The 24,949-nt window shown below is 47.7% G+C and overlaps 1 protein-coding gene across 1 annotated transcript in view; it reads right to left on the reverse strand.

The window, feature by feature from the left end:
* Window positions 1-22,486, reverse strand: part of TMCC2 (transmembrane and coiled-coil domain family 2) — a 74,700-nt gene extending 52,214 nt beyond the window's left edge. Inside the window, exons 1-3 of the mRNA XM_078849814.1 lie at window positions 22,397-22,486; window positions 21,822-22,055; window positions 7,611-8,117 (exon numbers count right to left, since the gene is read on the reverse strand). Of these exons, the coding sequence (XP_078705940.1) occupies window positions 7,611-8,117; window positions 21,822-22,013 (699 nt within the window). The 5' untranslated portion in view covers window positions 22,014-22,055; window positions 22,397-22,486. The remainder of the gene's footprint in view (window positions 1-7,610; window positions 8,118-21,821; window positions 22,056-22,396) is intronic.
* Window positions 22,487-24,949: the final 2,463 nt, after the last annotated feature.

Consider the following 24,949-nt stretch of genomic DNA (forward strand, 5'->3'; position numbering starts at 1 on the left):
ATGTGTATATATGTGTGCGTTCCTAGAGCTTTAATTTCTGTAGCAGCTCAAAGTACGTACATAGAAAAAGCCAAATGCAGACAGCAAAAAAAAAAAAAAAAAAAAAAAAAATTCTGTTGTTTTTGTTTCCATTGCCTCATCGGGCAACGAAAGGGTCCAGGTCATATTTCATTCCTCAGAGATTCAGTATAACATATAGAGAGAAATTCATTTCAGGCACCAAAGGAACAACCATAGGCCAGTCCTGCCGAAATTCATCTGTCCTGCTACCCTGGATCCCTTTCTTCTGATTGTACAAATCAGGTTGCCAGGAGGTTGCTGCATGGTATCAGCTTGGAACAGGAGGCTGTCACCTGGACCCGCAATCTCCCATTTGAGCTGACAAAGCTGTATCGGCATCCATCAGCAAAGAGAGCCGGGCCACAAAAATGAACAGAACACTGAGGATTGGGACCAGGGAACTAGTTTTTCCTCTTTGGGGTCCTGCCAGGCCATTGCTGATGTGAGTGCAAGGATCTGTTGTCACGACTTTTTCTATTTCTCGCTGTGAAATTACCTATGGGTTTTGTTGCTTGCTGTAAGACAAGGACCACTCTGCACAGAGCTAGGCAGAGTGTAAATGGCTCACACTGAGCCTAATGCACATTCACCCGGCCACTCCAGCCCTGTCCTGCCCCGCCTCACCCCACCGCTCGGCCAGTGCACCTGGAGCCTGACCTGCAGCACCCCTACTAGTTCATCCCCGGAACCTCATCCCAGCATACAGCAACCCTTGTTAGTCCAGCCCGGAACCCCAAAGCACCACAGCCCGGACCTGCCACCTACCCGATGCACCTGAATCCAGACCTGTATCACCATCACCCCTTTGCTATTCCAGGCCTCTCCACCTCCTCAGCTCTGTCCACACACTTCAGTCTCCATCTGCAGCCATTCCTACTCTTCCAGACCTGGGACCCTCACCTCACCTCTGCCTGGCAGCAGCCTATGTTTCGAATCCTGGCCCACCCCCCACAGCTCTGCCAATTCACTCCAATCCTGACCATCTTTTCTTCCTCTAGGTCTGACCCCAGCCTATTCACATACCCAGCACTGCCCAAGTATCTCAACCCAGGGCTGCTATTCGAGGTCCCAGCTGTTCCTGAGGCCAAACAGTGTTGCCCACTCTTGCGATTTTTGGTCTTTTTCTTAAAGTCCCAGCTCCTGGAGTCATGTTATCCCATGAGAATCTCAGCTTTCATCTAAAGCAAAAATAAGTTTCCAGCCCTCATGAGTGCGGAGAAAAGCTTGAACATAGGAACTCTAAAGGCTCAAAACCCAGAAGGCAAATCAAAAGAACCCAAACTATATTATTTTTAAGCCATGTTCCTGATTTTTGAGGGGCAGACTAGTGAGTTTTGGGGTTGGCGATGCTGCTGTGTGAGCGAGTGGCATTTCAGTCATGTCTGCCGATTGTGCAGCTGAGACCTCCAAAATCATGACATGAGAGCTCCTGAATCCGCTTTGAACCACAGACCCCAGAGTGACAGTTTGGTGCACTGGGCAACTGCGCCTGAGAATGAAGTGAACAATAAACTCATCTTCTCCTCCCAGTCCCTCTGAGGCAACAGAGCTGAAAGCTGCTCCCAAGTAACGAGCATGTGTCTTTTCCCTCACCGGCTGCACTTTGTCCTCAGAGTGCTGTGCAGCTGTGTTAATCTGCACTGTTTCATAATTAAGACGGCTAAATGCTAGATGGAAAGATCATCCTCTCTATTAGCTATGTGCAAAGCAATTTAAAAATCACTTTGGACAGTCCCAATTTGCAGCCACTTACCCTGTCTGCATACTTCTGTTGGCTGTGTTTATTGCTGATCCAGGATGAAAGCCTTCAGAAAATCTCGGCTAACAGGTGCCTGAGGTCTGGAGGTAGGAGACTCAACCCCCTACCCTGTGTGCTTGATCCTATACCATGTAGGCAGGAAATACTTCATGCACTGTGCTGAACAGGCCAGGGGAGGGTGGGGGACCTGGATCTCGCATTAATGAGATGCTGCCACAGGAGCAGGAGAGAGGCCTGAGATAGGGGCATGGCGCTTAGTGCCCATTAAGCAGGACATGGGTCCCATATGAGACACATCCAGGCCCACGCCCCCTTTTTAAACCTTTCCAAGTAAGAGAGTGGGCATGCAAGGGACGGGCATGCTCAATGCACTGTGCTACACATCGCACACAACCTTACATAGCCTCTGCTTATGCACAACACCACCCTGCATTCCCTGCTGAGCCTGGTGCTAAGACTTCCGGGATCAAGGCCTTTATGCAACACCAAGGATGTAAGGTCTTTGGGGGTCGCTGGATTGATTTATTAACTGTGCGCCCCATTCAGTAGCTCATGCCAAGCTGGCTGCATCGTAATAACAAACAACTAATAATAAAAGAAAGAAAGAAAATAAAAAAAAAACCTCATGACACCATGAGGGCTAACGATGGAAAGGATCTGAAGGACGTGACACAACAGAGAAATGGAAATGATCATTAGCTGGCCCTATAGCACTTTCCACTCCTCCCCTGCATGCCTGGCTGCTGGGATGGAACATGGTCCATTTCCCCTTTCTCCCCACTCCTCCTGGATGCTTGTGGGGGCAGAGTGGAGTGGCAGGGGTTCCAATGCATCTGCTCAGCTCTATCCTGCCAAATGCTAATTTTTTCAGTAGGAAGCAGTCTCATGATAAGTAAGTTCCTTGGGACAGAGATTTCTGGTACAGTGCCCAGCACAGTGTGGCCCCAATCCTGACTGTGGTCTCTGGGTCCTGCTATGATAATAAAAAAAATCTGTGCTCTCTCTCTTTCTCTGTCTGGGACCCAGAATTTCATCTTTAAAACAACTGGCTATAAATGCAGCCCTTGCTTATCCCAATCTCTTCCAGGCAAATAAACAAGCTGGCGTCCTTGATGTCTTTCCAAGCTCGGACACATTGTAGGAAGAGCCAGTGGTTCTCCAGGTCTTCTGCACCAGGCAGACACAGCTGTTTGTTTACAGTGAGAGAGAGGGAAAGTGAAGATTAAATGCAGGCATCAGGACTTCCAGGTTTTGTTCCCAGTTCTGGAGCAGATGTGATGTCTGATAGTTACAGCAGGGAACGGAGTCAGCCAGGATTCCTGGATCTTATACCTTAGTGTGGGAGACAGTGTGATCAGGAGATCACAGGAGATCAGGAGCCAGGATTCCTGGGTTCTGTTGTCAGCTCTGGGAGGGATGTGTTTCTGGTAGGTAGGGCTCAGGAATGGGAGTGAGGATCCACGGATTTGTCAAGAACAAATCACGCCAAACCAAACGAATTTCCTGCTTTGACGAGGTTACTGGCCTAGTGGCAAAGGGAGAAGCGGTAGATTCTGATTTTGACGCAGTCGCAACATGACTTTCTCATAAGCAAACTAGAGGAATGTGATGTGGATGAAATTACCATAAGGTGGGTGCAAAACTGGCGGAAAGATTGTACTGAAAGAGTAGTTATCAATGGTTTGCCCTCAAACCAGGAGGATGTATATAATGGGGTCCAGCAGGGGTATGTCCTGAGTCCAGTGCTATTCAAAATTTTCATTGAGGAGTTGGATAATGGAGGGGAGAGTATGCTTATAAAATCTGTGGATGATACCACGCTGGGAGAAGTTGCAAGCACTTTGGAGTACAGGATTAGAATTTTAAACAACCTCGACAAATTGAAGAATTGGTCTGAAATCAACAAAAAGAAATTCAAGAAAATTAAGTGCAAAGTACTGCCCTTAGGAAGGAAAAATCAAAAGCACAATATCAAAACGGGACTAGCTGGTTAGGTAGTAGGATTGCTGAAAGGGATCTGGGGCTTTTAGTGGATCACAACTTGAACATGAGTCAACAATGTAATGTACTTGGTAAAAAGGTTATTATTTTTAGTGTATTAGCAGGGGTGTTGTACCAAAGACACAGGAGGTATCTGTCCTTCTCTGTTCACCATGGGTGAGCCTCAGCTGGAATACTGTGTACAGTTCTGGGCACCACACTTTAGGGAAGATGTGGACAAACTGGAGACGGTCCAGAGGAGAGCCACAAAAATGAAAATCTGACCTATGAGGAAAGGTTAAAAGAAACTGGGCACGTATAACCTTGAGCAAAGAAGACTGAGGGGGGAACCTGATAACACTCTTCAAATAGGTTAAGGGCTGTTACAAAGAGGAGGGTGAACAAGTGTTCTCCATGGCCACTGAAGGTAGCACAAGAAGTAATGGGCTTACTCTGCAGCAGGGGAGATTTAGGTTAGTTATTGGGAAATACTTTCTAACTATAAGGATTGCCCAATTTATGACCTACGGATGAAAAGCGCTGTGTAAGAGGTAGGTATTATTATGGTACAGGGCACTGCAAACACACAGAGTGAGATAGAGTCCCACCGCAACGAGTTTACAACCTAAAGAGACAACAGATAGGAGGGGAAACTGAGGCACAGAGAGGCAATGTGACTGCCCAGGTCACAGGCGGAGCTGGGAATAGTGCCCCAGTCTTCTGACACCCAGTCCAGTGCTCTACTGCATAGTCCATACTGTTCTTAATCATTGGGCTATAACCCATCATTGCAGCTGTTTAATTCCTCTCCTCTATCATGAGGGTATCTCGTCCTACTGGAGGGGAATGGACTGGATGATTTAACAGGCATTCTCCATTTACGATCCTATGGTAAATAACTGTATCTTTGACTCTGCTTCCCCCTGCCTGCCGCAGCTACTTTATAGGAAAACTTTAATCACGGAACAACGGGCAGCATGTTAGAAAAAGCCATGGGGACAGATGGCTTAGCAGTCAAGTGACATGGCACTCCTTGGGTGAAACGACCACGCAGTCCATTGTTCTCATAGCAGTTTGGGTCTCAAAAGCTGCTAAAGTCCTTATGCAGGATTTATACAGCTCTCCGCAAGATCCCCTTCTCTCTCCCACAAATCCCCTTCCCGGGAATATGCAACGGCACATTCCTCACCTTCATTTCACCCAGAGACATGCCGAAACAGCCGGCAGCCACCAAAACCAGCAGGCTTGTTTAGTTAGGTTGAGCTGCTAGCTAGCATTAAAATTCATCTCACGGACTGGGATAATTACAGCAGCTTCCTCCTGGAAAGACATCCTCTTTCCAAAGGTGCTTGGGCTGCTCTACTTTTCAGCAGGGCTCTGTCAAACGTGTGCGCTTTGAAGCTGTTGACAGGAAGGGTAGGGGGAGGTAATGGGCTAGGAGATCAGGATCTGGTATGTCGACTAGGCACTGTCTGAACTATTCACCTCATTGCTCTGGGGGATGGAAGGAGAGTTGTACATAAGACTTGAATCTGGTCCCACCAGAGCTATTGGGAGCAGGATTAGAATCTATCTCCGGGGAGCACACAAATCTACCTCAGACTCTTCTCTCCCTGCTCCACAGGAACTAATGGCCTGATGACACTCTCTACATGAGCAGCATTTACATCAGCGAACCCAACTTCCAACATCCCTTCAGCATATCTAGGTGTGCAGCTGATAAGGTTCACGCTATCTAGCTAAGCATTTGAGTGCACTCATGATTGGTATTTTGGTGCCAGGTTAGATATCAGGATGATAGACCTCCCCCCCAGAAATACCTCAGACGGAAAGAAATAAAATCTCTGCCTATCAGTGTACACCTGATATGGAGGCTGCTTAAGACCCAGTCCCTGAAGGGTCCAATCCTGCAAGGTGCTTGAGCCTTCAATTCTGGGTTTTGAAGGTGCAGGATCAAGCCCTATGTGCTGCCAGACCTCTCTGAAGAGCACTTGAAAAACCCTGTGAAGCAGAATCCCATTCCTGGCACCCAGGGGCCATGAGTGGCAGGGCAAAAGCTTAGAAACAGGACTTGGGTTGAAGATATCAGACTGGATATAAGGCGTACATTTTTAATGGTGACAGTAAATAGCCACTGGAGCAATTTACCAAGGGTTGTGGTGGAGTCTCCATCACTGACATTTTTTACATCAAATTGGAGGTTTTTCTAAACACTTTGCTCTAGGGATTACTTTGGGGCAGTTCTCTGGCCTGGGTTACACGGGGGGGGGGGGGGGTGTCAGACTAGATGATCACAGTGGTCCCGTCTAGCCTTGGAATCTATGAATTTTCACTCTCCGAATCAGCCTGCAGGCATAAGGCTGCAGATCTGGAGCCAAAGCCTGTCTCAGTTACACCCATGCACTCCCCAAAGAGGTTCACATGGCAGTAACTCAGGACAGAACGCTGTCGTGTAACGGAACACCCAGCCAAATAAGACCATGACTGCCCAACAAGCCAGCTGATAAGTTCATTAAATCAAAATGATTGCAAAGGGGGGATGAGTTATGAGTTAAAAATAGGCATTGAGGCCAACCCGAGGAGGAGGAGGAGAAATTATTGAGCACGTGATGTTCTCTTTATGAGCTAAAAGATTCCCGCCCAGGAGACTACAGGGATTAAGCAGGAGCCCACAGTCTGATATTAGCTGAGTGGCCACTATGTGAGCTATGAGAAGTGGCTGGTTATGGTGCATAAGGCTTTCTGGACAATACATCGACCTGAGCATGCTTCTGCAGACAAGCTGCAACCATTGTGGGAGGGGAAGGGGAAGATAAGTACATTCCTCCCCATCCAATCTTTTTACCTTTCTTCGTGAGGTCCTCAGTGTAACTGCAGGACTCATGCATTTTCCCTTCTGGCTCCCAGACACCCACTGACACCACCCCGCAGGTCCTACTGCATTGACTCAGTGCTGGTTGACAGCAAGAGGAATTGGATCAAACTCCTCCTGGCTACAAAGTTGCCTGGGAATCCCTGCGCCTGAAATCACTGTCTGAAGGGATGACTGGCAGCTATGCTTCATGAAGGGGCTTCACAAAAACAGCAACACCAAGGGCAGCAGCTGGGGAGACCAGAAACTAACCACATCCGGACACAGCTTCCGTGCTTCTGTGTGTCTGTGTGTGTGTGTGTCCTTCTGAAAGATGATCCCAACACTCCCCACAAAGCAAGCAATGCCGCAACGTGGTCAGACAGGGTACATGCAGGGGGCAGCGCAGGCTGAGTACCTCTCTACAGGATGCTGGCTGTGGCTGGCTGACTGTGTTGTACCCAGATATGATCCCATTGTTCTATACTCTTCCTGTTATAGGTTCTTGGGCCCCATGTCCTCTCTAGAGCAGACTCTAACAATCCCCTAGTTCACCTTCTGAACAAAGCGCGACCACTACATTAAAGACAGGGCCTATTAAGGGTGCTACAGGGTTTAATCCTACGGAGACGCTGGCAATTGCAGCCATCAGACAATCTCTTATTTCCTAGCATTAATGCCCAAAACAATGAGAGTCACAGTGGCAACCTGCCTGGAGCCTGAGGAACACACCTAATTTCCTTACAATGGAGCAGACGGCAGCTCCTGCATCTTTAATGTGGAGATACTGCCCATGAATACGGCAGGTACGTGGATCAATAAACACCATTGTGTGCTGGGACTGGCCTCTGTATTAAAGATGGGGCCACAGCATGGTAGAACTCTGCAGGCCATATTTGATTTCTCGCGGGGAGTGGGCCAGGCACTCCCAGGCTTACGTCTTTCCACGGTTAGCCCTACCTTGTCGGCGAGGCACTCCGACTCCTCCGGGAGGAGGTACACAGCCCCACTTTCAGCCAGCAAGATGGCGGTGTCTGTGGCAGATGAAGACCTTGGCCGGCCCTGGTGCTGATGCAGTATGGCTGTGAGGCTACTATCCTGGGGAGCCTTCCGGACCAGATGGGGGCTGCCTTTCTGGGGATCAAGGGAGCTGCTTTTGCTCCGGCGGCTGCCGCTGTGCAAGCTGCTCCCTCTCTTGATGGACGGGCGGGAGCGGATCTGCTGCAGCACCCTGTTGAAGGCAGTGGGGCGTACAGGGAGGTCGTGGAGGGACATGGCATAGGAGACACGGTGCATCTCTGGCGAGCGTTCCTTCTCATCAGGGGAGTCGTGGTCAGACATCCCGTAGTGCTGCGACAGAGAGTCCTGGGAGTTCTGGTGCTCTCGTTCCCGCGACCTGCGGCGACTGTGGAAAAGGTGCTTCAGGCCATGGCCAAACATGGAGCCTTCGGAGAGCTGCTGTATTTTCTGTGACAGAGGAGAGAAAACAAAGCACACGACCCACTATTATTATACCCTGGATTGTATGTCCCTGCTTTTAATCAGTCCATATACAGCAGCTAGATAGTACGGTGACGGAATGACAGATGAAAAATACCCTTTATTGACATTACAGCCCTGGGGCCAAATTGTCCACTGGGGTAAAGTGGTGCAACTTCAGTGAAATCCACTAAATAACACTGGGATCGTGTAAAAGAAGACACTGCTTCCCTGCATGGCTGGAGGGCTTTCAGAAGGCTGGGACTGTGTTGAACCTGGGCACTTCAGCATGTGCTTTAGAAAGATCTCACTGCTTACAGCAGTTCCTTGCAGCATGCAGGCACAACAACCTGAATGAAGGCTGGTGTGGCAGCTGTACCTCGACATCTCTGTGTTCTTCCCACTCAGGTTTTTCTTTTGCATGTCAGTTTCCCCAAGCCCCCTATTTTTGCAGTTCTTCTCTGCCCTCCTTGCCTTTCAACCAGGATCCCTCTTCTCCCCATCCTGGGATGTCAAACCAACCAGATCCTAATGTTAGTGCCTTTCCCTTCGTCCAGTTCCCCATTGCACCCTTGAACCCCTCCTTCTTTTAGCAGAACATTACCATTGCCTCCCTCACTCGCACTATGCCATGGAGGTCCTGTTGCTTATCTCTGCTGGCAGAAGGGACCACCCTGCTCTTCCCAGATAACAGGTGCTAAGCTCTGCAGGCCTGTGAGAAGAACATGCCAGAGTCCCGTGAATAGCAGCACGCAGTGCTGCTATTGCCAAGCCTCCAGATCAGTTCAGGCTGCAGACATTTAAGTCAAACCTAGCTCTGATACACCTTGCAGGGGCCAGGAAGGAGTTAACTCCTCTAGCTACCAGATACAGCATTGCACAACAGGCATTCTGGGCAGAGAGATTCTCCTTCCTTTGAAGCACTGCACATTGGCCACCATGGGAGGCAGGATATTGGCCTTGCTAGACTGATGGCCCTATACGCTTATGTAACAGCACCAACAGTCAGGGAGGGGAGGGCAGCGTTGTGGTGTGGCAAGCGCGCCAGCCGCTGACCGTTCAGTAGGCTTCGCTCTCATAGAAAGGAGCCAGTGACGATTCAAGATGAGGCAAGATTATGGAAGAAGAGAGGCCAGAAACAATGTGGCATCTCTCTATAAAGATGACAAGGACACACGGTGAGTCGCAGCTCCACTCCGCTCAGCTGTGAATGGCTCCGATAGGATGTTCACTTCCTGTTAGCATCACAGCTCTGTGGCTCCACAAAACATCTGTTCCTGCACTTTCACTAGAGCTGGAATGCACCAAAGACTAGTCAAGGTGGTTCAGTGCTCAGTAATACTTAACAGCTAGCACTTACCCAGTCCCTTATGAACTTCTCCTAAGTAAGCCGCAGTGGGCATCTCTGCAGCACTAATCCCATTTCACAGGAAGGATGAGCAAGAGGGAAAAAGGCTACCCGGCTCTCCCAAAGCAACAGAGGGCATAAGGATCAGAGCTGGGATTAGAATGCCACAGTCCCGATTCCCAGCCCTAGACTCAGGTATAAAGTCATGGCTTATTTCCGCTCAATGTATAAGACAGTGGCTGCTCTGTAAAGTCCCACTGAGGTTCCCACCCTGGCTTTGTGCATACTGCCGGTAGCGAGGTACAAAGGCCCTTTCAGAGTAGAGGGGCCCAGAAGGCCCCATTCCAGTGAGCTGAAATGAACAAAGGCCTGGGAAATGGTCTGGTAGTGGAAGAGAGGAAGCAGTTCTGGGGAATTAGGAGTTGGATGGGGGAAAACCCAGGCACACTGTTCCTTTAAGGGCTTGGGATCAGCAGCCCTGTAATAAAGGTTGGGTTAGGGCTCCCCTCCCTTCCAGCCAATTAGGAGGAGTGCATTGGAGGAGGGCAGTATATAGTCTGCCTTCTCCAGCAGAATAAGGGAGATGCTGGCAAGAGGAGATTGTTAGAGCCATAAGGTCAAGTTCCAGGGAGAGACAGTAATGAGCTGTGACAGAAGAGCTCAGTGTAGAGCCAGAGGTAAGTGTGATCCTTTGGTTTTCAGTGTTGGACTTTATTGGTGGAAATGTTTTCAACTGTTTGTGGTCACTAAACCAGCCCCAAGTAGAGGCTTGTAGGACTTATAAGAAAGGTTGTAGGGAGGTCTGTAAGGGGCCCTGGAGAGGGAGGATTCTCCCTGAAAAGGGAATTCTGACTATGAGAGACTACTCAGTAAGAAGCAACCTTGTTAAATGCCCCATCCAAAGACTTCAGGCACTAATTCTCCAGTTTTACCTATGCAATCTCACTAATTTCAAGGGTGTTTCATAGGTATTGCAGTGAGGAAAATTTGACCACTTGGCTGTATTTTAGCCATGAAGTGGAGATGAGAACTGGCTCCATGGTGAGGAAAGAACAGTTTGGGATAAACAGGTATAGATTTTTTTTTTTTTTTAAAAGCTAAATCTTAGAGTCAATGTGACAATTTCTCACAGCCCTGTAAGGATTCTTACTCTTAGCACAAGCCCCAGGAAAAAGAATGAGGCTGTTCTTCCTAATGATTTCTGATGATCAAACACACCTGTGAGGTTTCTCTACAGAACCTTTGGAAGGGTTACCATGTAAGGGCCTGATCCCGCTATCAGATCTGCACAGGAGACCCCTGTGTCCCTACAGAGTCCTGGTGAAATCAAAGATCATCTGTGCAGGCACAGGGATGCAATGCCAGGACTGAAGGATTGGGGTCTAATTCACCCCTCCTGGAGCCCAGCTGGCAAACCCACTTTTCAGGCAGAATCTTGTCACACCATGGCTAAGCTTGCAGAAGGAAACTCTGCCACCATCCCTCCATGCCCATTGCAAGGCATGATAGGTTCTAAATTACAGATCCACTCCTGCAGGCCTTCCTCAGGCAAAACCCTAATCTTCTAAGGCAACCAGCCACCCCAGAGGTGCTTATTTGTGATACCTTTATTCATTTCAGGGCAGATCCTCCGCTGGTGTAAACTGTCCTAGCCCCACTGAAGTCAATAGAGCTATGACAATTTATACCAGTTGAGGATTTTTCCCCTAAGCTGTGAGTAGCTCCACTGAAGTCAATGGAAATACTTGGAGTAAAGCATTACCCACTATGAATAAGAGCATCTGGCTTTCATTTTTTTACTTCTTGCATAACAAACTCCAGTAAAAGCCAATAGGAGTTTTCCCCAGGTAAGGGGCTGGGGGGGGGGGGGGGGAGAAGGACCTGGGAATTAGCCCAAAATAAGTAAGTTCAGCTAACCATTTTCTCTGAAAAGTTCATGCAATCCCTGAAATCTTCACTGTATGACTGCAACATAAAGGAAAAGAACATAAAAATAAAAACCCAACCTTTTCTTTAGCTAGAAAAACTATGGTTACTAGTGTTTTTAAACTTTGCTGCCAATGCATGACAATGCACCACCTGTCCTGATCAACATGCTCCAGAAATTAAACAGCTGGAGTTCTGTCAATGTGCTCTTCCACTTCTTGAAACACAGACTGCAACTATCTATGCCTCGTAAGATTAAACTGCAGCTTGTGGTCCAGGTGGAAGAGGTGAGCAGCAACCTGGAGACTGCAAAAGGCTCCTCACACTGCACAAGATTGTTCCAAGACATTCTTCTTGTATGGGACACCCATTTATTTGTGCCCAGAGACTACAGGTATTTAAACAGGTGCTCAGTTTCTGACATTAGCTGGGTGGCCACTATGTGTGAATTATAAAAAACAAAACAAGCTGGTGCCTTTCTGCATGATATATCAGTTTGGTCATGCATTGCTTGGCTATTCGCAATAGCTACAGAAAAGAACTGGTAATGGGATATAGCAGGCAAGATTCTGATCTTGAAGCTTGTCTACAAGGGGAGCTATTCCCAATTAACTGCATGTGTGGATGCTCTTGTGGAACAAGAGCGCCTTATTCCAAATAAAAGGGGATTTGGAATCCACTTCCTACCTTATTCTGGACTAATTTTCAGGTGTAGAAAACTCCCTGGTTACACTAGTAAAAAGCCAGAGTGACTCCACTGGAGTCAACGTAACACCCAGATTTCTACCTGTTTAAGTAAGATTGCCTTCAATCTCCACATCACCAATTCATATCCAGCTAGTGACTGACTGTTGCTGCCATTGGATGGCTGCTCAGTGACCTCTGTAAAATGAGCTTGTTGGGTTTCAGTCCAGCTACCAGTAGGTCGGATGATCCATCTCACAACCCACCATTCTCATTGGCTGGGGGCTGAATGAGCTATGGTAGCTAGATTATCCTCTCACCCCTCAGGGCAGCATCTCTATATCCATTCAGGCCTGAGGCTTGTTGGCAGGACAATGTGAGGGAAGCCTGCTGTGTCACTACCTGTGTGGTCTCTGCTTTGAGGCTAGTCTGAGCACTTCAGTGCAGTATTGAAATCCTTACCCTATGGAGGCAATGGGAGTCTTACTAGTTACTTCAGTGAGGCCAGAATTTTGCCCCACGACTGCTGATGTGTCACTTTCACCTACATGCACATTTTCTCCTGCCTGAAAAGATGATATGATGTGGGCTCAGAACCAAGAGCTGCTTTTAGCAAAGCCACCAAATTCTGGAAAGGCAGCTGTGTTTGCAATACAAATTCTACAGGAACTTGCAGGTGACTGCAATATTTCATGGCTGGCCAAAAAAAAAAACCCTGCAAAAAACCCAAAACTGTTTATAAACCAGAGTCTAAGTCCATAATTGTTCTGCTTCTGATATTTACAAGTATCAGAGTGATAACTAGAGAGAATTACAGCACTAGCCACTACAATTACACCATAGCCCAAAAACTTTAATCCTCTCATTATCCAACCATCATGCAGATGATATTCCCAAAGTTCTACCTGAGAAAAATGTAACAAATCCGCTGTGCTGTCTCTACTTCAGGAAATCGTGATCTAAAGTTTATTCTAGTTAGAGTTTCTATGGAAACAGAGACAGCATTAGATAACCATAAACCCACAGACTTTTACCATTCGGATAGAAGGTTTGTTTGCCCTTTAGAAGCTCCCTGGGAAAAGAAATGACCAGCATGCATGCTTTGAAAGTAACAAAAAGAAAATAAAAGGAGGCTTTGAGAAAGGAGGGAGAGAATAAAAGAAAAAGATAACTTTGACAGCATCTAGGAGTTCCAGTTATATCAGTTTTTCCACTGGATACACAAGGCCCATATCTTCCACTGATGTACACTGGCATAGCTATAAAGATCCAATGGCATTAAACCAGTTTACATCACGTAAAGATCTGGAGTGAAATCCTCTACCACTGATGGCAATGGGAGTTTTGCCATTGATTTTAATGTGGCAGGATTTCACCCCTGACCTACAGCTTTTTCAGTAGGTTCTAAGCATAAAAAAAATCATTTTGGCCTAAAACTGGTCTTAAAAGTCATCCTGGTGATTACATCATCCCAAATTTTTGAGGGGCTGTACCCACAGGATGCTCAAAGGAGATCTGCATGCAGAGAAAGTCAGAATCATGTATTGTTGTGTTGGATGGGGTAGATTCAGTGCTACATTGAAGTCTTGTAGAAGTAAAGGAATTTACAAGGAAATTGATCAAAATAAGTAAAAAAAAAAAAATCTGTTTTTAAATACGTGTGAGCCAAAGCTTTGAGTCCTTCAGTTTTTAGTTGGTTAAAACTTTCACTTGTTTCCAGTGACTTGCCTCAGTAAGGACTTGAGGGTTTGGCCCTATATACTTTAATCTGAAAGGAATAGAAAAGAATAAAGCAACTGTTCACTAGAGTCTTGTTTAGAAATAGGTTGGGAAATGGCTGGTGCTCATATGTTGGAGAAAACAACTTTGTTTTTCAAAACTTAACTTTACAGATGACTAGCCCAGAAAGCAGAATAAGCCAATTTAACAAACAAAAAAGCCTTTAAAAAGTGAGCAACATAGGCTGAGACTGTGGGTGGCCAAATCGCCTTAGAAAAATCTCCATCATAAATCTTTATAGACTATGGTGACTTTAGAGATTGTTTCATAAAGGAATTAAGATTCTGAAGTCTTCATGCTGAAGTTTGATATAGTTTGATAAAAGGAATATCATCCAAAATATCTATGAATCAAGGCCAAAAAATTCATGGCAATCTGTTTGGTTTAAAAAAAATCCACTGTTTCAAAAAGTGACTAATGTACAAATCTCCATGACAGATCTCTTAGGCTTCAGATCTACCAATTATGCCTTGGGCTTTTTTCAGTACAAAGGCCCTGATTCTCCTCTCACTTACACCAGTTTGATTCTATTGACTTCACAGGAGTTACTCCTGGTTTACACCAGTGCGTGTATGAAAGGAGAATTGGGCCTGAATTGTTACTAGCTTTGGCAGGGTTAAATCAAAGGTTTTCACCTTGTTTGAAAATGGTTCTGGATTAAAAATGGTGTTTCACCCTATTCTCCTGTTAACTGTTTACACATTGATAACATTTTAACAACCAGTTTTATCAAACACAAATGAACAGGAGGAATTTTGTAAATACTAAGGGACTGCTGGAATTTCAGATATCTTATCAGTCACTATCTGAACCTCCTGGTTGTGTATTCCTTTGTATACCTAAATCTTTCAATCAAGATCTGTGGCAGTGGCTCAAAGCACAGCCTTCATATACCATGTAAGTCCCACTTTACTTCTTTAATACAATTAATATCACCTAGAGGCTCCAATCAAGACTGGGCCCCCAGGGTGGTAGGCACTGTACAGACACATAGTGAAAGATGCTTCCTTTTCCAAAGAGCTAAACAGAAACCCACAGGTGAGGGAAACTGAGGCACAAAGAGAAGGGACTTGCCCAGGTTCCCACATCATGTGTTTGGCAGAGCTAGGAACAGAATGCAGGTTTCCTGACTCCCAGCCCTATGATCTATCCACTAAGCCCTGATGCTCTCCTGTCTTCGTTGGGACTTAAATTGTATAGACAGACTCTGGTGCTGGTGCTCTCACAGGGGCAAATACCATCCCAAATAGAGGACTTAGTTCTTTAAGACCATTTCAGATTGCGTGTGCATGGACAACTAACTCAACCCTAACCCTGAGAGGTCGGGGGCCAGGCCAATCTAGGAATAGCTAGCAACTCTAGTGGAAAATCAGACGGGCCCTATTAAATATTTCAAATGGTCTCTGAGCTTCTGCTGGTGGCTCAATTGGTCCCCACTGGTCTCTTGCAAGTTTCAGCTGGAGGATGGGTAACCCCAACAGAACCACTGATCTCTTCCAAAATGTTGCTGACCAGTTGGACACAGTAGAAATTTTTCCACATGGAAATTCGATTAGCTATTGCTGATGCCTATGCCATGCCTATCCTTCGGAAAGCCAGGTGCCAGCACTCTGCAGTCTGCTCCCTTTCACCAGCTCCACCTTCATATGGGAAATAAAAAAGATGGCAGTGACTTAAACAGTACAGAGCAATGGGTATATACACATATTATCCAAAACAAGACACTCCTGTATGCACGCTTCTCCCCCAGGGGAGAGGATGAGAGAACAAATGTGACAGATGTAAATCACACTGCTTGGTGCATTACTGGAAGGTGCTGATACTCCTGTAATGAGCACAGTATAAGAATCTATATAAAAATAGAATCTTTAGCACCTGTAATTATTTTCAATAATGCTGTGACCTGCTCAAACTCCAAACTTGGAGTGAAATTTGAAGAAGGGCTTCAAAGCAATTCAGACTTTGACCATGTCCCCTTCTCCTGCCCCATGCATTAAAACAGCTAGATCTGTATCCTAAAGAATGCAATTCCTCTCAATGCACAAGCATTTCACCCTCTCCTGTCACCTATTTGTTTTCTGAACTGACTCCAAAGAAATTAAGAATCAAACTTTTCCTTGCTGAGGGGTGAAAGCAAGGCTGGCTTAACTGCTTGGATGATGATGAATATCATAGGTGCATTTAAGCTGAATGCACCTGTATTTTCATTGTCCAAGGTACAAGCAGGTCAATTGCCCTGGTTCTGCGGCTGAATGCAGCCTCTATACTGTTGAATGTACTAGACCTATCCAGAACACTGTTGGCTTCAGTGGAATGTTCTTAATGGACAAAGGTGAGTTCCTGAACCGCAAGGGACATTCAAAGTGAGCAGTAGCAGGGGGCGTAATGTGTAAAGGGGATTCACAGTTCTAAACCTGACCACATGTGTGAAATTCTCCCCTCTGCAGCCCAAGACCTGTGCACCATCCCCCCAGCTCCCTCTGGAAGGCTCAAAGGGGATTGTAGTGGCACAGGGTTTTGTGGCCGCTCACTGCATGGGGTGAATTTCATCTTGTGTGAGGTCACGTGCATGAAAGGAGAACGTGAAGGAACAACGGCATGTTGATGAGCCCAAGAGATCTGGGATCCTGTGGAAGGTTCAGTTAACCTGAGGCCTCCTCCTAGATGAGGCATGTAGATACATTTTGCCAGTAAGCCCCAGCGAGGCCTTTAACAATGAAAGCGTGGAAATGTTAATGCTCACGAACGCGAGAGGCTGATATGTAGAAGCACAGTGCAAGCTTTCTCCAATTGCTAGTCCATCAATGCAACACCATCCTGAGCCAGGAAAGGAAAACAGGGCTTCCTCCTACAGAGACTGCAGCACCACAGGACAAGGTACTTTTGCTTTTGGCTGAGACCACCCACACTCATATCATTTGATGTAATTCACATTTGAACCCAGAACCTCTAGATGTGTGAAATGAACTCAGGTGCCACCCTTTTAATCTACTCCATGCCTCCCCACACCCAATGAGCAAGACTTCAACTGATGTAGAGTGTGGTCAGTTGGTTATAGCAGGGAACTGTGAGTCAGGAACCCTGGGTTCTCTTCCTGGCTCTGTCACTGACTTGCTGTGTGACTTTAGGCAAGGCACTTCCTGTCTCAGTGTCCCTATCTGTAAAATGGGGATGATGATCATCATTCAGACATACCACCTCACGCTATGTGAGCATGAATTATTAACGCTTGTAAAGTGATTTGAGATCCTTGGTTGAAACATGATGTGGAAGGAAAATGCCATCGTCATCATTATTAATTAACTGCCTGGAGTTCTTGCCTCTGAGCAGTGTGAATCGTTAGAGAACCTACTCACACCCTCACACTTTTGAAACAGTGGTTGACATTAGCCAGGGTCATGCAGCACAATCCCCTTTATGTGCATGAGAAAGAGGCAGAGGGAATTGGAAAGGTCTGTGCCTAAGTGTGCTAAGCAGCATCTGATAAATAAGACCATTCCAGTGACCAAGGTACTTCTGTTCAGGCCATTTGACTGCAGGGACATTCAGGTAACTTGGGGGCAGGGACTTAACTTACCTTCATGGTGTCCTTTGAATGGCTGATGCAAAGGAGTGAATTCCAACATATGTGGAGGTGATGGCTTTTGTGGGGGAGGAAGGAAAAGTGTCTTATCTTCCCCTTCTAGGCAACCCATAGGTTGGTAGCATCGATAGTCTCTGGCTGGAACTGCAATGAGGGGCCTTGTAAGGCTCTCTAGGAGGGGAATCTGGAAGAGGGGGACTCTTGGCAGGTTCCTTTGTGGGGTCCAAACCCACATGAATAAGGAATAAAAGAGCAAGAGTAAAAGCTGAGTAGAAAGTTCAGAGTTTGGCCCCAATGAGCGTTTTTCCCTGGGTAAAGTCTAGGTTCCAACTGAGTTGAGCTTTTAGGGTTTGGCTCCACAGACCTGATCCAGTGCCCACGGAAGCCATTGTACGTCTTTCTGTTGACTCCAATGAGCTTTGGGTAAGACTCTGTTTGCAAGGAGTCTAATCCTGATCTCACTCTAGGCCCAAACGGTCTCCTCCATTACAGCCAGGGAGCTGCCACTGATTCCATTGGGAGTTGCACCCAGGTGACCAGAAGCAAGGGCTTTGCCCTAGGAAGATGAATAATTCTGTCTTTAAACCATGCTACTACAAACTCATGTCACAGTGACAACACTAAACCGCAGCCCAGCCCACAGAGAATGAGACCTTACCTATGAAATCCTGCCCACAAAGTCAACCACCCCACCAGGGAAAGTCTGGGTAAAGAGCACCATGCCCTGATAGCAATAAACTGTCCAAGCTGGAGGAGGTAAGTGCTAAAGTCTGATCCCCATCTAGGCACTGTCAACTTCAAGCCCAGATCGTCTGCTATGTCCAGCTCAGGGACGGCTCTAATCTATGCCAGCTGGTTATGGCTTCCGAAGGACTCCCCACCAGCCAGAGACTGCCACAGCTCAGCGTACTCTGGCTGCTCCCCTTGCCCCAGGATGGGGTGTGGTGCCAGAACTGTCTACGCTGGCTCTGCAGAATTCCCCTGTAGCAGAGTGGGAATGTGCAGAGGGGATCTGGCTGCTTTCTGCTCCCTTCGCACACTGGAGCAGCACAAAGCGGGTCTGTTCTAGAGCTCACGGAAGTCAATGGGAGGGTTTCCACTGACTTCCACGGGCTTGCAATCAGGACCAAGGAGAGGAGTGGAACTCTGGATGGAGCCTTCAGCTTTCCAGCTGCTCTTAACTTCCAAGGCCAAACACGTGGAGGCATGGGGACCATTAAGATTGACGTGGTGATGATTTTAGATCAAAACCATGGCTGCATTCAGCCCCTGGTTTCTGTGGCCATCAAATTCATCCAATTACAGACAAAAGAGAATATACACAGATCTTCACTGCCTGGGGAAAGGCAGGAATGAGATCTAAGGGGTAAAATGCCTTTATGATACATCCCCTCCCCCCCCCGGACACTCAGTCTACTGTCTCTTACAATAAAAGATCTGAACAATTTCTTTGGCAGTATTTTGTACAGATTCAGCCTCTCTGCTGCAGAGCTCAGAAATATCTACCACCTAACATATTTTTAAGCAGAGTTGTGTCCCACATCTGCTCTTCTTGCCAGGACTTTTTTGGTCATGGGAAGCTTGCTCATACCAAAACAGCAGGGTTCTTACTTGTGTAAGAAAATCTGCCATGCACTTGCAGTGAGGGGGGGACCAGAGAAGTAAGGAGACTGGCAAGAACAGAAAAGAGCCTATTGTTTCCAGGTTGCTAGCACAAATCCAGCATAGGCCACTGGTGACTGAAAGTTACCATCTGATCAGTAGCCTCTGAGATTGTTTGGAGGGTAGGTCTCAGTCCACAGCGCACAACCACCATAATTAGCGTAGCTGGTAGTCTCTCTGTACAGGAGCCAAGGGCTAAAAAAGCCATTGAGACTGATCTCACCTCTCAGCCCTTATAAGTAGCTGCTTCAGTTCAGGATGAGATGCACTAGCAGGTGACGGTGTGGGGCAGCTTGCCCCACTGTCTCTCCCTGTTGGATCTATTCTCTCATCCTCTTACCTCCCAGAACTATTCTCCATCCCTTCCTCTCACCTGCTTTCCCCCCTTCCTCTCTTAGGGGATCCTCCTGCCCACTTCTGCCTCTACTCTGTTTCCCTGGTCCCGCCTCTTATGTTTCCTTCTCTCCTCATTTTTCTGCCCTACAGCATGAACATATCACTGCAGGCACAATCAGAACAGCTGAGCAGTTGGATCAGGTGTGCATGGAGCTGCTCCAATTGCCATGTAAGCCGAAGACCAAGTGTCTGTCAAAGGAATCAGCCAGCAAGAGCTACTTTAGAAGTGCTCTGGGTGAGTGAGGCTGCATGCCAGGTGAACATGCTGCTAAAAGCATGCCACTGTGGGCTCTGGTCATCTGTCTTGCACATAGCTCTTAACAACTTCATTCATTGCTGTTTATAGGACAGCAGTGACAGGTGCATGTCACTACAGTAACTCCTAAAGCACAACAGCTACTGAAAAGAGCCAATAACAGAAGCCGAGAGCTCCACAACTCTAAGGTTAGTTGTTGCTCTTTCTTGAACTACCTAATGGACATGTTCACTTCACATCTGCCTTTGGGTAACTGGCAAACATTGGCACATATGGATGAAGCCATGACACCTACATACCGTTCATGATTCACTGTGTGAACTTGGTCAAGCTGTTTAAACTCTCTGCCAGATCATCGGCAGATATAAATCAGTGTAGGTCTGCTGGAGCCAATGAAACTATGATTTATACAAACTGAGGCCCTTGCATTCTGTGCCTCAGCTTCCACATTTGCAGCTAATCACACATACCTTTGAAAAGCACTATAAGTTAAGTAGTATAATAATGAATGCATTACTAACTAACTAGGGAGGAGAACACGTTTTAGATGCAGTGAAATGTACAGCTATGCATGGAGATTTTGAAGTGCAGTTACAGTCAGAATATTAGCCTCTGCAAAAATAAAGCAAGTCAGGTTTCCTATTTATCCCCTCTCTTTTTCAATGACTACACTCAGTACTGCTCATGTTTCAAATCAAAGGGGGGCTTGGCTAAATGTCAGTGCTGGAAACTCCACCTGGAACCTCCACCAGTGCCCTTTCTGCCTCTTGCATCACTACCAGTGACAAATAGGAACTGATTAGCCAGCAGCTCCAATGGTGATGTGCAAGACAAAACAGAACCCAGCTCTCTCTCCCAGAGCTGTACCAGCTCTGCAGTGCTAGTAAAAGCCTATTGTTGTAAGTATGACCTGAAGACCCCTCAGGGAGCAGCTCTGGGGAGTGAGAAGGGGGCATTTTTACCTAGTCATTGTTCTAACTGCAGCTGCACTTGAATCAACGCAGACAAGATATATGTTCTCTAGTTTAGCTCTGCAGAACCTGCTGCCGTGGGTTTTATTTAATGTGATCTGCTAAGTTCTTCCACAGAATGCAGGCCCTGCCACATTTCCTCATCAAGAAAGGCCCACCTAAGCCACAGCTTCTGACCATGTTTAGCACCAAGCCAGATTCTGATTTCAATGCAATTGTATAACCTCATTTAAATCAATGGAGTTTCTCTGAATTTACACCAGTATAAATGTGGTCAGAAGTTGGTGTATAACTGTTCTTCTTCAACATAGTCTTTTTTTAAAGAGAAACATCAGTTTATAAACTCATGACTCTTACCCCTTGACTCTTCATGTCCTATAAACCATAACCTTAACATCACCTGTAGCACCCACAATCAAAACCAAGGCCCACTTATGCTACTATAACTGCATATTAGAGCCAGCCCATGGTTTAAAGAACTTATCCTCTAATAACAATAACACCTAGCTCTTATTATACAGCACTTATCTGTAGGTTGCAAAGTGCTTTACAGAAGAGGGAACTCTCAATCTCCCCATTTTACAGATGGGAAAACAGAGGCACAAAATAGCAAAGTGATGTGCCTAGGGTCACCCAGCACACCAGTGACAGAGCCAGGAAAAGAATCCCAGTCTCAGGAGTCCTAGCCCAGTGCTCTACCCACTGTGCCATCCTGTCTCTCGTAAGCACTATCCAGCCTGTGGCAAACTCTTCCAGATGACTTTTATCTAGTACCATTGCTCAGCAGATCACATAATCTCCACAAAGCTGAACCCAATACCAAGAGCCCCTTTTATTTTTTTAAATAATCAAAGTTTTGGTGAACAGTCTTATAAACCCATAAAATACCAACACACATCTGCAGGTATGATCCAGGAGACCTAAAAGAAAATACTGTCATCATGTCAGGTCAATCATCGCTATTAAAGTAGAAAGTCAAGTTCCCATGTAAATAATAAGCCAATAAGGATCATTGGATGGAACTCTGGTTCCAGCTGCACACAGGAAAAACCCAAGTCTCTTTGTAATACCAGCTAGGGAGGCTTACCTTTAAATCAGGAGGCTTGCTCCGGGGAACAGGATGGGGAGCAGGATTCGGATTAGCAGCAGTGCCCAACTCTGACAGGGCAGAAGCGCAATCCCCAGGTTTAGCATCCATGGCAGCCAAGTTGGGGGCATCTTCAGCCCCAGCACAGTCCTCCTCAGGCTGCTGCAGCTCATCCGATGTGCACCTCTTCATGCTGACGAGGTGGGGTGGGAGGGCGATTTTGTACTTCCACTTCTTGAAGGAATGGCAGAGAAATGTAAATGAAAAGCAGGAAGGGGCGGGTGGGAGGAGGGAAAGGAACCAGAGGAGCCTGGTCAGTGCCCAGACAAGCTCACTTCACCTGGGAGAGGAAGGCAGGCCACAAACAGGGGCTGGGGAGGAGAATCCTTTCTCCAAACTCATTGCATGGGGTGGAGGGGAAGGAGAGAGTCTCTGACCCCCCCACCCCCCTCAAACTTTCTCCTCTAATTCAGCCGCATGGGGTGCAGTGCGCAGTGACTGCATTTTTGCTTGGGGAGGGTGCATGTTTCATGCAATTTATCATCTCCTCCCCCCTCCCCAGTTCTGTTACTCACTGCTCAGGAGAGAAAACGAGTGATGCGAAACCCTGGAGCCTTGCATGGCTGCAGATCCTCGTGCCTTGGGTGCATCTCGTCTCCCCTCCCGCCCCCGCCCCGCCTTGACATCTGCTGCTTCTCTCTCCCCCGCCCCGCCCCAGCCAAGGAGCCGCTTCCCACCGCAAAGCTGCTGCCGCCGCGGCTCCTGCTCGGGAGGAGCCAAGCGGCTCAGCCTACCCCCTCCGCCTCGCCGGCTGGGGCGCCTGACGGACGGCCGCCTCCGCCCAATCAGAGCTGGCGGATCGAGTGGGGCGCCTGGAGGGGGGCGGGGGGCGGAGCCCGTTTCAGGCTCGGTTGGCCGGCGGCGCGCCCCCCCCCCCCCCCCCCCCGCGTCCCCAGGAGCTGTCAGCGGCGCTGGTGCTGCACCGGGCGGCGGCTTTGCCCTGTGGCCGGCGGGCTGCGGCAGAGGCGGGCGGGGAGCCAGGGCAAGCCCCCCCCCCCCCGCCAGGCGGTGGCCCCTAGGCAGGAGCCCACCTTGCCCTAGTTCTGCGAGGGGCGGAAGCTAGGCTGGCACAGTCACCTCTTCATTGCCATGGAAACTCCTCCCACCAGCATGCGACTCTTGGCCAGAGCCTCTCCTGTCCTTTATTTATTTCACCTCGGCCTCTTGCAACGCGGGTCAACTCAATTTCCCTTAAAAGAGAGAGAGAGAGAGATTTTTTTGGGGGGTGCCTTTCAAGGTACATGGACCTGCAGGGGTGCACACCCAGAGATTTAACCCTTGCGCAGTCAGAGCTTGCCACGCTCCTACCTTGCTTGCGTCGACAGAGGAAAAATCAAGACGACCTTTAGCGCGAGGGTTGTTTTCAGGAGAGGCCTGAAATTCTTTATTTTTCTTGCGTGGAATTTCTTGTGCCCCTTTGCTGCCATCTTGCCACACACGTAGACCCTGAAAAATACAAAACTCGGCGGTGGTCTCACTTTGAAATGAAATGCCTTTTTTTTTTAACCCAAACCACACAAACTTGCACTTTTTCACATTGTGTTTTAGGAGAGAGCCACACACACACACTCGCTTGCTTTTCTTCAAAGACTGGTTTATTTTCTGTGGAAAGTGAGGCCACTTTTAACACACAACTCTGTGACTAAAGCAAAATTTTCTGGCCAAGATGGGCCGATGTTTAACCTTGAAAGGAAATTGGGGAGTGGGGGGGACGGACCTTGAACTGCACAGTTTTGTATTTTGTTACAAATATTTTACTGTGTTTTACCACCACTGGTTGTCTGAATGTGAATTCATTTAACTAGGGATGTCCTAGGGAGAAAGTGGGATAAGTGAGGAAGGGGTGAACAGAAAGGGAGAGTGATAGAAGAGGACAGAGAAGCACCAACATACATACATTCTGATGAGTTACCAGCTAGTGTAACTATAACCATATTTAATCATAAATTTATTCTGGGTTGAAGCCAATCTCTACCTATTGAAGAACAGCATAAGACCTATATGGAAAAAGTGTGTCCCACATCTGCCAATGGCAGGGTTCTTACATTTTCCTCTGAAACATCTGGCACTGACCACTGTGAGAGACAGGGTAATGTACTAGATGGATCGTTGGTCTGAGCCAGTCTGACAATTCCTATGTTCCTACGACAACCTCTTATTGATCTAATGACTCAGGAGCAAGGTGTAGTGTCTAGAGCAGGGGTGGGCAAACTACGGCCCACAAGCCGTTTTAAGCTGGCCTACAGCTCCTGCTGGGGAGCTGGGTCAGGGGCCAGACCACGCGGCTCAGCCCCGCTCTGGCCGGGTCGCTGGGTCAGGGGTCTCGCCATATAGTGTGGCCCTGCTCCGGTGCTCCAGCCAGGGCGCATGATCAGGGGCTGCACCACGTGGCTCTCGGAAGCCGTGGCATGGCCCCACTCCAGCTCCAACATGCTCCAATGGCCCCATCTGGTGCTCCAATGGGAGCTGCAGGGGTGGTGCCTGCAGATGGAGCAGCATGCAGAGCCACCTGGCCACACCTATGTGTGGGAGCCGGAGAAGGGAGTAAGCACCGCTCAGAGCCTGCAACCCTGAGCCTCTCCCCACGCCCCAGCCCTGATCCCCTCCCACTCTCCAGACCCCTCAATCCCAGCCCGGAGCACCCTTCTGCACCCCAAACCTCTCATCCCCAGCCCCACCCCAGAGTCTGCACCCCTAACCAGAGCCCTCACCCCCTCTTGCACCCCACTCCCAATTTTGTGAGCTTTCATGGTCCACCGTTCAATTTCTATTCCCCGATATGGCCGCCAGGCCAAAAAGTTTGCCCACCTCTGGTCTAGAGCCCAGGTTGTGGTTTCAAAGGTCTGTACTTTCTCTACCAATTACTTGCTATGTGACCTTGGACAAGTCACTTAGCCTCTATATAAAAGAGGGATGTCACTCATTGGGGTGAAGTCAACAGGAGTTTGGATGCACAAAGTATGCAGGATAGGGTTACCACCTGGCCGGCATTTGACCAGCCTGGCTGGTTTGTTTTTTTATGGATTTGCCAGTGGCCAGAAAAATTATTTAATTTGCCAGGGTTTTCT

This window comes from Lepidochelys kempii, chromosome 21 (assembly GCF_965140285.1).
Source record: "Lepidochelys kempii isolate rLepKem1 chromosome 21, rLepKem1.hap1, whole genome shotgun sequence".
Lineage (NCBI taxonomy): Eukaryota > Metazoa > Chordata > Testudines > Cheloniidae > Lepidochelys > Lepidochelys kempii.